The 11,409-nt window shown below is 46.9% G+C and overlaps 4 protein-coding genes across 8 annotated transcripts; 2 read left to right on the plus strand and 2 right to left on the minus strand.

Moving 5' to 3' along the window:
* Nucleotide 1: 1 nt before the first annotated feature.
* Nucleotides 2-4,604, minus strand: LOC6736676 (polyubiquitin). Of its 4 annotated transcripts, XM_044922999.1 has the most exons (3): nt 4,108-4,125; nt 3,949-4,053; nt 2-3,201 (listed from the first exon to the last, which is right to left on the minus strand). In XM_044922999.1, exon 3 carries the CDS (start codon nt 3,188-3,190, stop codon nt 215-217), a length of 2,976 nt encoding a protein of 991 aa, XP_044778934.1. In that variant the 5' UTR covers nt 3,191-3,201; nt 3,949-4,053; nt 4,108-4,125; the 3' UTR covers nt 2-214. The 4 variants fall into 4 exon arrangements, with proteins under 4 accessions (XP_044778934.1, XP_039149857.1, XP_039149856.1 ...); XM_039293923.1 differs by lacking the exons at nt 3,949-4,053; nt 4,108-4,125 and adding an exon at nt 4,419-4,604; XM_039293922.2 differs by lacking the exons at nt 3,949-4,053; nt 4,108-4,125 and adding an exon at nt 4,270-4,396.
* Nucleotides 4,605-4,641: 37 nt separating this feature from the next.
* Nucleotides 4,642-6,452, plus strand: LOC6736677 (very-long-chain enoyl-CoA reductase). The gene is made up of 5 exons (XM_016170809.1): nt 4,642-4,820; nt 4,878-5,324; nt 5,482-5,698; nt 5,922-6,037; nt 6,100-6,452. Exons 2-5 carry the CDS (start codon nt 4,954-4,956, stop codon nt 6,302-6,304), a joined length of 909 nt encoding a protein of 302 aa, XP_016030296.1. The 5' UTR covers nt 4,642-4,820; nt 4,878-4,953; the 3' UTR covers nt 6,305-6,452.
* A 265-nt stretch (nt 6,453-6,717) lies between these two features.
* On the plus strand, nt 6,718-9,238 carry LOC6736678 (anaphase-promoting complex subunit 5). The gene is made up of 2 exons (XM_002083498.4): nt 6,718-6,959; nt 7,021-9,238. Exons 1-2 carry the CDS (start codon nt 6,777-6,779, stop codon nt 9,169-9,171), a joined length of 2,334 nt encoding a protein of 777 aa, XP_002083534.2. The 5' UTR covers nt 6,718-6,776; the 3' UTR covers nt 9,172-9,238.
* A 10-nt stretch (nt 9,239-9,248) lies between these two features.
* LOC6736680 (mitochondrial import receptor subunit TOM22 homolog) lies at nt 9,249-11,403 on the minus strand. 2 transcript variants are annotated; one of them, XM_002083500.4, is made up of 3 exons: nt 11,204-11,403; nt 10,441-10,476; nt 9,249-9,933 (listed from the first exon to the last, which is right to left on the minus strand). In XM_002083500.4, exons 1-3 carry the CDS (start codon nt 11,231-11,233, stop codon nt 9,625-9,627), a joined length of 375 nt encoding a protein of 124 aa, XP_002083536.1. In that variant the 5' UTR covers nt 11,234-11,403; the 3' UTR covers nt 9,249-9,624. The 2 variants fall into 2 exon arrangements, with proteins under 2 accessions (XP_002083536.1, XP_016030297.1); XM_016170273.3 differs by lacking the exon at nt 11,204-11,403 and adding an exon at nt 10,658-11,046.
* Between the last annotated feature and the right edge of the window lie 6 nt (nt 11,404-11,409).

Consider the following 11,409-nt stretch of genomic DNA (forward strand, 5'->3'; position numbering starts at 1 on the left):
ATTAAGAATTTTCATTTATTTTGGAATTTAAATTCAATAAAGAAATTTGGATTTCATCAAATATATATATATCCTGGTATTTACTGGAATTTAGAATTTTTCTGATGCCTTCCCTTTTGACAATGCAGAACGGGAAGTGGCCATCCATTATTTCCTCATATTTATCTCGAGTGAATTGCGTGCTAAAGTGTGTTTATTTGGAAATGTATTTAGTTTAAGCCTGGATTCCTCCACGGAGACGGAGCACCAAGTGAAGGGTTGACTCCTTCTGGATGTTGTAATCGGACAGGGTGCGTCCGTCTTCCAGTTGCTTGCCGGCGAAGATCAGACGCTGCTGATCTGGGGGGATTCCCTCCTTATCCTGAATCTTAGCCTTCACATTCTCAATGGTGTCCGATGGCTCAACCTCCAAAGTGATGGTCTTGCCAGTGAGAGTCTTCACGAAGATCTGCATACCTCCTCGCAGACGGAGAACCAAGTGAAGGGTTGACTCCTTCTGGATGTTGTAATCGGACAGGGTGCGTCCGTCTTCCAGTTGCTTGCCGGCGAAGATCAGACGCTGCTGATCTGGGGGGATTCCCTCCTTATCCTGAATCTTAGCCTTCACATTCTCAATGGTGTCCGATGGCTCAACCTCCAAAGTGATGGTCTTGCCAGTGAGGGTCTTCACGAAGATCTGCATACCACCACGCAGACGGAGAACCAAGTGAAGGGTCGATTCCTTCTGGATGTTGTAATCCGACAGGGTGCGTCCGTCTTCCAGTTGCTTGCCGGCGAAGATCAGACGCTGCTGATCTGGGGGGATTCCCTCCTTATCCTGAATCTTGGCCTTCACATTCTCAATGGTGTCCGATGGCTCAACCTCCAAAGTGATGGTCTTGCCAGTGAGGGTCTTCACGAAGATCTGCATACCACCACGCAGACGGAGAACCAAGTGAAGGGTCGACTCCTTCTGGATGTTGTAATCCGACAGGGTGCGTCCGTCTTCCAGTTGCTTGCCGGCGAAGATGAGACGCTGCTGATCTGGGGGGATACCCTCCTTGTCTTGGATCTTGGCCTTCACATTTTCAATGGTATCAGAAGGCTCTACCTCGAGGGTGATGGTCTTTCCGGTCAAAGTCTTCACGAAGATCTGCATACCACCACGCAGACGGAGAACCAAATGGAGGGTTGACTCCTTCTGGATGTTGTAATCGGACAGGGTGCGTCCATCCTCAAGCTGCTTTCCGGCGAAGATCAGACGCTGCTGATCTGGGGGGATTCCCTCCTTATCCTGAATCTTGGCCTTCACATTCTCAATGGTGTCCGATGGCTCAACCTCCAAAGTGATGGTCTTGCCAGTGAGGGTCTTCACGAAGATCTGCATACCTCCTCGCAGACGGAGAACCAAGTGAAGGGTCGACTCCTTCTGGATGTTGTAATCGGACAGGGTGCGTCCGTCTTCCAGTTGCTTGCCGGCGAAGATGAGACGCTGCTGATCTGGGGGGATACCCTCCTTGTCTTGGATCTTGGCCTTCACATTTTCAATGGTATCAGAAGGCTCTACCTCGAGGGTGATGGTCTTTCCGGTCAAAGTCTTCACGAAGATCTGCATACCACCACGCAGACGGAGAACCAAATGGAGGGTTGACTCCTTCTGGATGTTGTAATCGGACAGGGTGCGTCCGTCTTCCAGTTGCTTGCCGGCGAAGATCAGACGCTGCTGATCTGGGGGGATTCCCTCCTTATCCTGAATCTTAGACTTCACATTCTCAATGGTGTCCGATGGCTCAACCTCCAAAGTGATGGTCTTGCCAGTGAGGGTCTTCACGAAGATCTGCATACCACCACGCAGACGGAGAACCAAGTGAAGGGTGGACTCCTTCTGGATGTTGTAATCCGATAGGGTGCGTCCGTCTTCCAGTTGCTTGCCGGCGAAGATCAGACGCTGCTGATCTGGGGGGATTCCCTCCTTATCCTGAATCTTGGCCTTCACATTCTCAATGGTGTCCGATGGCTCAACCTCCAAAGTGATGGTCTTGCCAGTGAGAGTCTTCACGAAGATCTGCATACCACCACGCAGACGGAGAACCAAGTGAAGGGTGGACTCCTTCTGGATGTTGTAATCCGATAGGGTGCGTCCGTCTTCCAGTTGCTTGCCGGCGAAGATCAGACGCTGCTGATCTGGGGGGATTCCCTCCTTATCCTGAATCTTGGCCTTCACATTCTCAATGGTGTCCGATGGCTCAACCTCCAAAGTGATGGTCTTGCCAGTGAGGGTCTTCACGAAGATCTGCATACCACCACGCAGACGGAGAACCAAGTGAAGGGTGGACTCCTTCTGGATGTTGTAATCCGATAGGGTGCGTCCGTCTTCCAGTTGCTTGCCGGCGAAGATCAGACGCTGCTGATCTGGGGGGATTCCCTCCTTATCCTGAATCTTGGCCTTCACATTCTCAATGGTGTCCGATGGCTCAACCTCCAAAGTGATGGTCTTGCCAGTGAGGGTCTTCACGAAGATCTGCATACCTCCTCGCAGACGGAGAACCAAGTGAAGGGTCGACTCCTTCTGGATGTTGTAATCGGACAGGGTGCGTCCGTCTTCCAGTTGCTTGCCAGCGAAGATCAGACGCTGCTGATCTGGGGGAATTCCCTCCTTATCCTGAATCTTAGCCTTCACATTCTCAATGGTGTCCGATGGCTCAACCTCCAAAGTGATGGTCTTGCCAGTGAGGGTCTTTACGAAGATCTGCATACCTCCACGCAGACGGAGAACCAAGTGAAGGGTCGACTCCTTCTGGATGTTGTAATCCGACAGGGTGCGTCCATCCTCAAGCTGCTTTCCGGCGAAGATCAGACGCTGCTGATCTGGGGGAATTCCCTCCTTATCCTGAATCTTAGCCTTCACATTCTCAATGGTGTCCGATGGCTCAACCTCCAAAGTGATGGTCTTGCCAGTGAGGGTCTTCACGAAGATCTGCATGCCACCACGCAGACGGAGAACCAAGTGAAGGGTCGACTCCTTCTGGATGTTGTAATCCGACAGGGTGCGTCCATCCTCAAGCTGCTTTCCGGCGAAGATCAGACGCTGCTGATCTGGGGGAATTCCCTCCTTATCCTGAATCTTAGCCTTAACATTCTCAATGGTGTCAGACGGCTCTACCTCGAGGGTGATGGTCTTTCCGGTCAAGGTCTTCACAAAGATCTGCATTTTGGATTATTCTGCGGGCAGAAAATAGAAAGGTGGAAAATTAGTACGAAATCAGATGAGTTTCGTTGAAATTACAAAACTACTGAAAGTAACTCCTTGGCTGGGCAATAGAATGGGAAACTTATTTATCGACGCCAACTTTGTTGAGAAACCCCTATTCCCCCCTACCCCTTACGAATATTGGAACAAAGGGAAGCAAAGAAACAGGGAACAAAGGGTAGTTGAGAAACCTTTGTTCCGTTGCTTCGTCACCGTTTTCGTGGTGCGAGTGTGTGCATGTATACGCAGCTGAAATGCATACATATTATTTTGTGTGTATACGGTGACGTCACAATTACATGCAATAGGAAATTTTCAGACGTGGCTTTGTTTAAACAAAGACTATTTCAGCTAAAAATAACCGGATTTCGTTGGTTAAATACTTCAATTAACTAAACAAGTAATAAACTGCACACAAATGCGCGAGTGCGTACGTGAATTCTCGAATTTTTAGATGCGTCACTGCGAATTTCACAATTTGCCAATAAATCTTGGCGAAAATCAACACGCAACTTTTATTTTTAGATTTGTTTGCGTTTTGATGCCAATTCGATGGGAAAACAAGATGCGTGGCTGCCAATTTCTTATTTTCTAATTACGCAGAGCGTTGAATAAGAAAAAAAAAATGGCCGAACAAAGACCTTGAAATGCAGTTTTTCTTGAAATTAATTGTCTTGTTGCTCTTATAACAAATTGGTAACAACGAGTTAAAAACTTACGTTTCTTGTGACTTTCGAGAATGTTCTTTTAATTATACTTTAATCACCAACAATTAAGTAATAACTTTTCGCTGAACGCGCTTTTCTTTTTGCTTGTACTTGCTGCTGCAAATGTCAAATAAATTTAAATGCGACCGTTCGGGAACGCTGCTTATATACCTTCGGTCTCCCTTGAAAAGCACTAAAAAATACCGCAGTGTTCGTAACACTTTAATACAGAGAAAAAAATTGTTCCGAATTGTTTTTGATACGAATACTTTGTATTACAAATTTTTATGTTTTTGATGTATCACTTTTTTCGTAAGTTCCGTTTTAACTCACCACAGTACAAAACAATAAAATATTTTTAAGACAATTTCAAATTGAGACCTTTCTCGTACTGACTTGACCGGCTGAATGAGGATTTCTACATAGACAACTTACTTCTTACCATGACATTGAATGCATTGCCACCTTTGATCAAAACTTACAAAAGTCCAAGGCTTGCTAGGATTGGAGTTTTGGAATTTTAGACCCTTGTTAGTTTGCTTTTGAAATAGCACTGTCTTCTCTACCGGCTAGAATTTTGAAACTCGCAGCTTGACTGGAAATTTAAAAAGTAATTCTGTGTATGCAAAAGGTGTTTTATAAGTGTGATGTGTTGAGCGTTGCGGCAACGACTGCTATTTATGTATATATTTCCAAACTTATTGTTTTTGAAGTTTTTTAAATATGACTATCTGGCAACGCTGCGCATAATCTTTCACAAGCTTTTCTCCATCCATTTTTAAGTAAAAGTTGTTATGTACTCTTTGGGTAAATAAATGTTCAATCTCTTTAAGTGGGCTTACATTCGGATAAGTAACGAAAACCTGGATAATATATAAGTACATGTAATCCCCTATGCTTTCACCGTGTGGCCATACACCCACAAATGTTAATTTTTCCAGAGCCCCACACGGTCACACCACGGATCGCCGATTTTCGATTTTGGACAGTACTGATTGCAAGCGCAGCGAAAGCAAAATGGAGCTGGAGATTTTGAACGCGAAGAACAGCAAGCCGTACGGCAAGGTGAAGGTGCCCTCCGGCGCCACGCCTATCGGCGATCTGCGCGACATAATCCACAAGACCCTGAAGCAGACCCCACACGCGAATCGCCAGTCGCTGCGCCTGGAACTGAAGGGCAAGAGCCTGAAGGATACGGACACAGTGGAATCGCTGTCGCTGCGTTCCGGCGACAAGGTCTATGTGAAGGATCTGGGTCCCCAGATTGGCTGGAAGACCGTTTTCCTGGCCGAGTACGCCGGCCCACTGATCGTATACTTGATTTTCTACTTCCGACCGGAGTTGGTGTACGGCAAAGCTGCCAGTCTGCCGATTTCCCTAACCACCCAGTGAGTTTGTAGAAAGTAGTCGCTGAAGTCTTTCGATTGTCGACCTAATCGACCCCGTCGCTTATGCAAACTAAAACGCAACGGCTCTGCATAATTATCCACGAACTTTGGATGGTGGTTCACCCAGTAACCCGCTTTCTTTTCTCTTTTGCCCCAGCATTGCCGCCGGCTGCTATACGGTCCACTATGTGAAGCGTCTGCTGGAGACCATCTTCGTGCACCGCTTCTCGCACGCCACCATGCCGCTGAGGAATCTCTTCAAGAACTGCACATACTACTGGGGATTCACCGCCTATGTGTCCTACCACGTGAACCATCCGCAGTTCACCTCGCCCTGCATGTGCACCGTGTGGGGAGCTCTCGCGGCATTCGCTGTACGTATTAGGGGCTCTGGTTTATGGATCTGGGTTATATGTTTTCGTAATCTACCGGTTTCCTTTGCGTTTGTTCGAAACATTTGTTTCTTAATACCAAAGGTGTAGCTTTTGTTAAAACCAAAATTGGTCAAGCAATTCGTAGTTTTGTGTGCTATATATTTCGAATCCATTAATCATATATACATACCCACAAACTAAGCCGCACACTTTTCACTTTCAGCTCTGCGAACTAGGAAACTTTTCGGTGCACATTGCCCTGCGCAACCTGCGTCCGCCGGGAACCAAAGTGCGCAAGATTCCGGTGGCTGATGGAAATCCCCTCACCAAGCTGTTCGAGTAAGTGGTATCTAAAAACACCCACAGCTCAAGTTTATTAATTCGCGCTCTTCGAACTGCAGCTTGGTTTCTTGCCCCAACTACACGTATGAGATCGGTGCCTGGGTTTCATTCTCTGTGCTGACTTCTTGCCTGGCTGCCTATCTGTTCGCTTTTGCCGGAGCCTTCCAGATGACCGTTTGGGCCTTGGCCAAGCATCGCAACTACAGGAAGGAGTTCAAGGACTACCCTCGCCAGCGCCGCTCCATCTTCCCCTTCGTCCTGTAGGTTGGATGTGGGTGTCCCCATGATGCATTCGCTGTATTACCTATTCCACATTATACATTTACACATTTGGCTAGCGTTTAACAGGGTAGTTGTCTAGTGAACTTTGTGCTTTCGTTGATTTAAAGCAAATACAAATTGGAGAAGCGTACATTTGGCGTGTTTTCGTCGCTTTTTGGACTTTGATCGATCGGATGGGAAGTTCGACGAAGCGCGTGTAATCAGTAATAGTTTAATTGGGCCATTTAAAGGTGTGCCAGGTGCTAAAAATGAGTGGCCACCTTGGGTCAGCTGTTAAACTCATTTATTTTTAACACTTTAATTTCAGAATGAAACGAATTTTTTTAAGCTTTAGTAAACAAATAATGCATTTTTATTGAACATACATTTTAAAACAACGCGCCATCTGGGGTTGCCACACTGGTGAACTCCGTACCGTTTGGCATCTCCAGCGAAGCTAAGTTGGCTGCGGCTGATGATTTTGTGTTTACATTTTGCCGGCAAATCGAAAATTGGATTTAGAGGCCCTAAATTAACCATGAATCTGTTCGAGGAGCTGGACACCTTGGACCCCTCCTTCAAACTCGAGCCTCCCCGCATCGAGACGCCCACGGCGCACAAGATTACCGTGCTGATACTGCTCAAACAGTATGTGATTGTAGGTGCACCCACTATTTACTCCGTGAAAACCAACTTCTAACATATATCAATTTTTAAAGAACAAAAAAAACTGTTTGGATACTGGGATATCCATGCGCACCCAGCGACGGCGCATGTTCTATATGCTGGTATTCAAGCTCATCCAGGAGCAGGACAAGAGCTACAATGAGCTACATAGTTTGTTGACCACGGGGAAATACAAACTGGATACACTGATGCTGGAATCCTTCGAAAAAGCCATGTCCGAGTTTTGTGCGGGCAGCATTGAGGCCTTGTTTGACTTCTCGGAGATCCAGAACATCGACGAGATCCTAAACGAAAACTATGGCATTAGCCAGTTCAGCATGGTGGGCGTTTATGTGCGCAGAGTGGGCGTGGTGCTGGAGCGCCTCAGTTTCCCTGAGATGATGGATATGTACAAGAACGTGTGCTCCTATTACGAGAGAGGAGTTCGAGCTGCTGCCTCTGGTTCCAGAATGGCCGTAGCCGGCGGTATTCTGCACAGGGAGGAGACTCCACCTCCGAATCCCATAACAGAAAAGCCTGAGGACCCTAAAACTAAGAAGAAAGTGGAGACCGTAGCTCGAATTGCCCAAGAACGCAATCCCCTCAGCAAATGGGCACCCAAACAGGCAAAGTTTTTCATCAACAAACAGTCGGAACTGCTGGAGAACAACGAACGTAAGGCTTTGCCTCCTTTGGAACTCCAGAAGAAGGTGCAGGAGATCATACACGACCTCCCACTAACAACTACACCCTATTTCCTGGGCTACATGAATCAGTTGAGAGTTAGGGATTACTACAATGCTCTCTCTGCCCTCCACAGAGCATTGGACAGGAGTCCCGTGCGCCTGATGAGCCAGGAGAAGGGCTACCAGTATTTTTGCGTCAATCTGGCGGTGCTACATGCCACCTTTGGTCATCGGGATGAAGCGCTAGCAGCACTCAGGGAAAGCATTATGCTGGCTCAGGAACACGGCGACAAAAGGAGCCTCAACCTTGCCAACACTTGGTACTGCTTGCTCAGGGATGAGCTTCCCTTGTCCGCTGTTCAAAAGAGCGTGCAGGATGCCAACGAAGTGGATGGCTCTCTGCTGCAGAACTACACCTTAGCCCTACACTTCGCTGTAAAACTAGGAACGGTGGCTGGCTACCAACCACTAAGACTCTTTGATCTCCTGCAGCACAGCGACAATCTCACCAATCGCAACAACTTCGCCGACCACGCATCAGAGGCCCTTGCATTGAGAAGTGCTGTTTGGTCTGCTTATGGAAGGCATGAGCTAGCTGCTTTGTACTCCCAAGTCCTATTGACAGGCAGAGACAGGTTCGGCAGTGGATCTGCGGGTTTGGGAAGCGCTTTGGCCAGTTTCGCACTGTGGCTTCAGTTGCAAGGAGAGCCACAACTATCCAAAGTACTTCTACATCATGCTAAACAGCGCTTTCCGCGTTTGCCCAGCGCCGAGGGTTGGATGATAAGCCAGTGCCATGTGGTCATTCAGGCGGGAATCTACCAGTGTCGCTGGCACGATGCTCTGAAGGCTTGCGATCAGCTTTATTTGATCGATCCCTCTGACTCCTTATGCCAACGTGCCTCCATATACGTGGCCAAGCGCGAGTTTTTCAATGCCAGGCGCCTCCTGGACAAGTTGGCCGTGCAGGATAACGTACCATTCCTCCTTAGGATGAGGGTCCAAGTCCTGCTTGGCTATTGTGGCATGGCGAACGGTCGATTTTCAAGTGAAACTACAATGCTTCTGCTCCGTGTGTCCGAGGAAATGTCCGAGGCCCAGATGGATTACGAGTTGGCCCTGGTGGATCTGCTCCTGGCCCAGCAACTATTGCTACTCGGAATGCCGCAGAAGGCCTATCAGGCAATAAAGCGCTGCATGCACGACATTCACATCAACGGCGGTCTATATGAACGAGCAAAAACGGATTTCGTGTTCGTTCGCTGCCTGTTGGCCATCAATCAGAATGATGCGGAGAAACGGAAAGCGCAGCTGATTAAATCGCAAGAAATCCTCCAGCGTGCAGCTCAATCATTCAAGAAACTCTCCGCACATGCAAAGGTTTTGGATGTGTACGTGTTCTTGGCACAGCGATTTAACGAATTTGGCGATCGGAATTTAAGGAACAAGTACGCTGGTGAGTTCCGACGCTATTTTACGGATCACCCGATTCCAAGGGAATATCTGGGAAGTCCTTAGTTTCCGTCTGTTGTTAAATTCTAAATAAACTTGTTCTTACAACCTAAGGAATCTCAATTCACAAGCACACAACTGGATTATTTTGACTATTAATAAACGTAGTTTTATTAATTGGTTTAAACCGCAGTGGTTGCTTGTTTATACACTGTACGCCAACTGCAATGCTAACACCTATCTGAAGTTTTGCAACGGCTCGTTTCGATTGATGAGGACGTCCTTGTTTGGGGCCGGATGTTCATAGAGTGTGGATGCGTAAATGCTGCGCTTTGAAGTGGCATGTGGCATTTAATGGGTGGCTGCTTATTGGGGGTATCGCTGGACGTCCTGCACCGCTCGATTTCGACTGGGATTGATTGGTATCGACAAACTTAAGCTAACGTGTGGCAATTTCCGGATTTCCGATGCCGGTTATCGTAGAGCTAATATGCGTATGTGGTAGGGGGTCTCTCTTGGTTAACGAATCAAGGGTAAGCTGGGCGACGGCCCTCCAGGACCCATCGCGCTGCCGGGTCCAAGAAGCACCTGCTTCTGCTGCGACTTGTGCAGCTCCTCCATCTGGGCGCGCTCCGTCTCGAAGATGACCGGGGCGAACAGGATAACCGCGCTGGTGAAGAATATCCAGCTGGCGTTGCACGAGAACGAGTAGAAGCCCTTGACGCTCTTCACCGTGGCGCTGCTCACGGCACCGACTGCATTCCTCACTGGCTCCGGGAACATCTCGGTCAGGCCCCAGAAGCGCTCGGATGCCGTCTCATCGGGCTCCTGTGTATTGTGAATAAAAATGAGTGTTAATAATCTTAAACAGGTGCTTTTAAGCAATGAAATTATACACCTAACGCAATTTTCTACTAACTATTTACAATCGAAGTAACCTTATAGGAAATACCTTTGATGAATCACTATCTTTATCAATTGAACTTCACATTTAAGGTATATGCCTACAAACTACTTTAAAGATTAAATCTTATAATGCAATTTGCAAATTAAAACAGTGCATAATTACGTTAAAGTTAGAGGAGAAAAAAGTTTAAGATGACAATGACCTTTATCGCATGCACGTTGTGGCTAACAGCTGATTCATTTCTTGGCTAAAAGCCGAAAGCTAAATTTCTAAATAAACTCAAGAAGCTATCTAAGCTGTTCTTCAACTTGAGACCCTCAAGATTATTGCTACATTTGGAAAACACCTAGAATGTCCTTAATGTCCGCACTCCTTTCCGAAATTTGAGGTTATATTGCGTGCTGTGTTTACAAACAGGGTCCACTTACATCATCGTAGTTCTCGCGTTGCGGCTCATTGGAGGTCTGGAAGAAATGGGAAGAAATTAATTATTGAAGGGTATCCAGTGGGTCGGTTTCATGCGCCAGCTGCTCTGATTGACCGACAATTACGTGAGCACGATAAGAAGTCGGGCGGATTGGGGGCTACTTGGTTTTCAGCGGGGTCGGGGAGCCAACGAGGGTCCACCACGTTTTTTTTACTTACGGCGGCCACTGCCCGACGCTCCGGCGTCTCGTCCTTGCTGCCGCCTAACGACGACATGCCGCTGTCCTTTTCAATGAACTCGATTTCAGGATCAGAGTCCATCAAATCCTCGATTTTCACTGTTTCGGTATCCACTTTTGCGGCTTTCAATTAACACACACGGTCGGAAATCGCGGGTTTCTGCTCTAAAGCAACCCTTTAAAGGAACGCACAAGTATCTTATCACCGGAATCGCTCACAAAATCCAGTTCGCACTGGCATTTAATTGAGCTTGAGCGGAGGTTTCGTTCGCGTTCGCTTTAAATTTATGTAAAAATTGATTTTATAAAATGCTCCTCGTGAGCTTAGTGGTGACCTCTCAGCGATAGACTCCAATTGGCCATATTAATCGATTTATCGCGGCGCATTCGTGAGAAATTTCCTAGCGCGTGTTTCGAGCTTGGTAAGTTAACGCTTTTTCAAATTCTCTTACATCTTACACACTTAATAATTAACATTTTAAATGTTTATATTCTACTTCTTGTTTGGGTCAGTAGAAACACTCACCTTTCCCTCAGGTCCATTGTAGTCACTCATGGTCGTTAGTGAAGTGCGTTAATAGTTAAAAAATGAAACTATGTATATACAATATTTTGTGGAGCCTGAAATTTAGAAACGTTGTCAAATCGAACAGCACAAATTTACAAGTACTTTGATTTCTGATTTCTGGAATGGCAACCGAAACCAGAAAGGGAAAAGCCAACTACTAGTAA

This window comes from Drosophila simulans, chromosome 3L, assembly GCF_016746395.2.
Source record: "Drosophila simulans strain w501 chromosome 3L, Prin_Dsim_3.1, whole genome shotgun sequence".
In the NCBI taxonomy this organism is placed as follows: Eukaryota; Metazoa; Arthropoda; class Insecta; order Diptera; family Drosophilidae; genus Drosophila; species Drosophila simulans.

What these genes read in the sequence shown, in the direction of transcription:
- LOC6736676 (XM_039293923.1), bottom strand. Translation starts at nt 3,190, where the DNA reads ATGCAGATCTTTGTGAAGACCTTGACCGGAAAGACCATCACCCTCGAG.
- LOC6736677 (XM_016170809.1), top strand. Translation starts at nt 4,954, where the DNA reads ATGGAGCTGGAGATTTTGAACGCGAAGAACAGCAAGCCGTACGGCAAG. An exon ending in GAGCTCTCGCGGCATTCGCT is followed by an intron (nt 5,699 to 5,921) that starts GTACGTATTAGG and finishes TTTCACTTTCAG; the next exon opens with CTCTGCGAACTAGGAAACTT. An exon ending in CCCCTCACCAAGCTGTTCGA is followed by an intron (nt 6,038 to 6,099) that starts GTAAGTGGTATC and finishes TTCGAACTGCAG; the next exon opens with CTTGGTTTCTTGCCCCAACT.
- LOC6736678 (XM_002083498.4), top strand. Translation starts at nt 6,777, where the DNA reads ATGATTTTGTGTTTACATTTTGCCGGCAAATCGAAAATTGGATTTAGA. An exon ending in TGCTCAAACAGTATGTGATT is followed by an intron (nt 6,960 to 7,020) that starts GTAGGTGCACCC and finishes CAATTTTTAAAG; the next exon opens with AACAAAAAAAACTGTTTGGA.
- LOC6736680 (XM_016170273.3), bottom strand. Translation starts at nt 10,759, where the DNA reads ATGGACTCTGATCCTGAAATCGAGTTCATTGAAAAGGACAGCGGCATG. An exon ending in AGCGTCGGGCAGTGGCCGCC is followed by an intron (nt 10,477 to 10,657) that starts GTAAGTAAAAAA and finishes CATTTCTTCCAG; the next exon opens with ACCTCCAATGAGCCGCAACG. An exon ending in AACGCGAGAACTACGATGAT is followed by an intron (nt 9,934 to 10,440) that starts GTAAGTGGACCC and finishes CACAATACACAG; the next exon opens with GAGCCCGATGAGACGGCATC.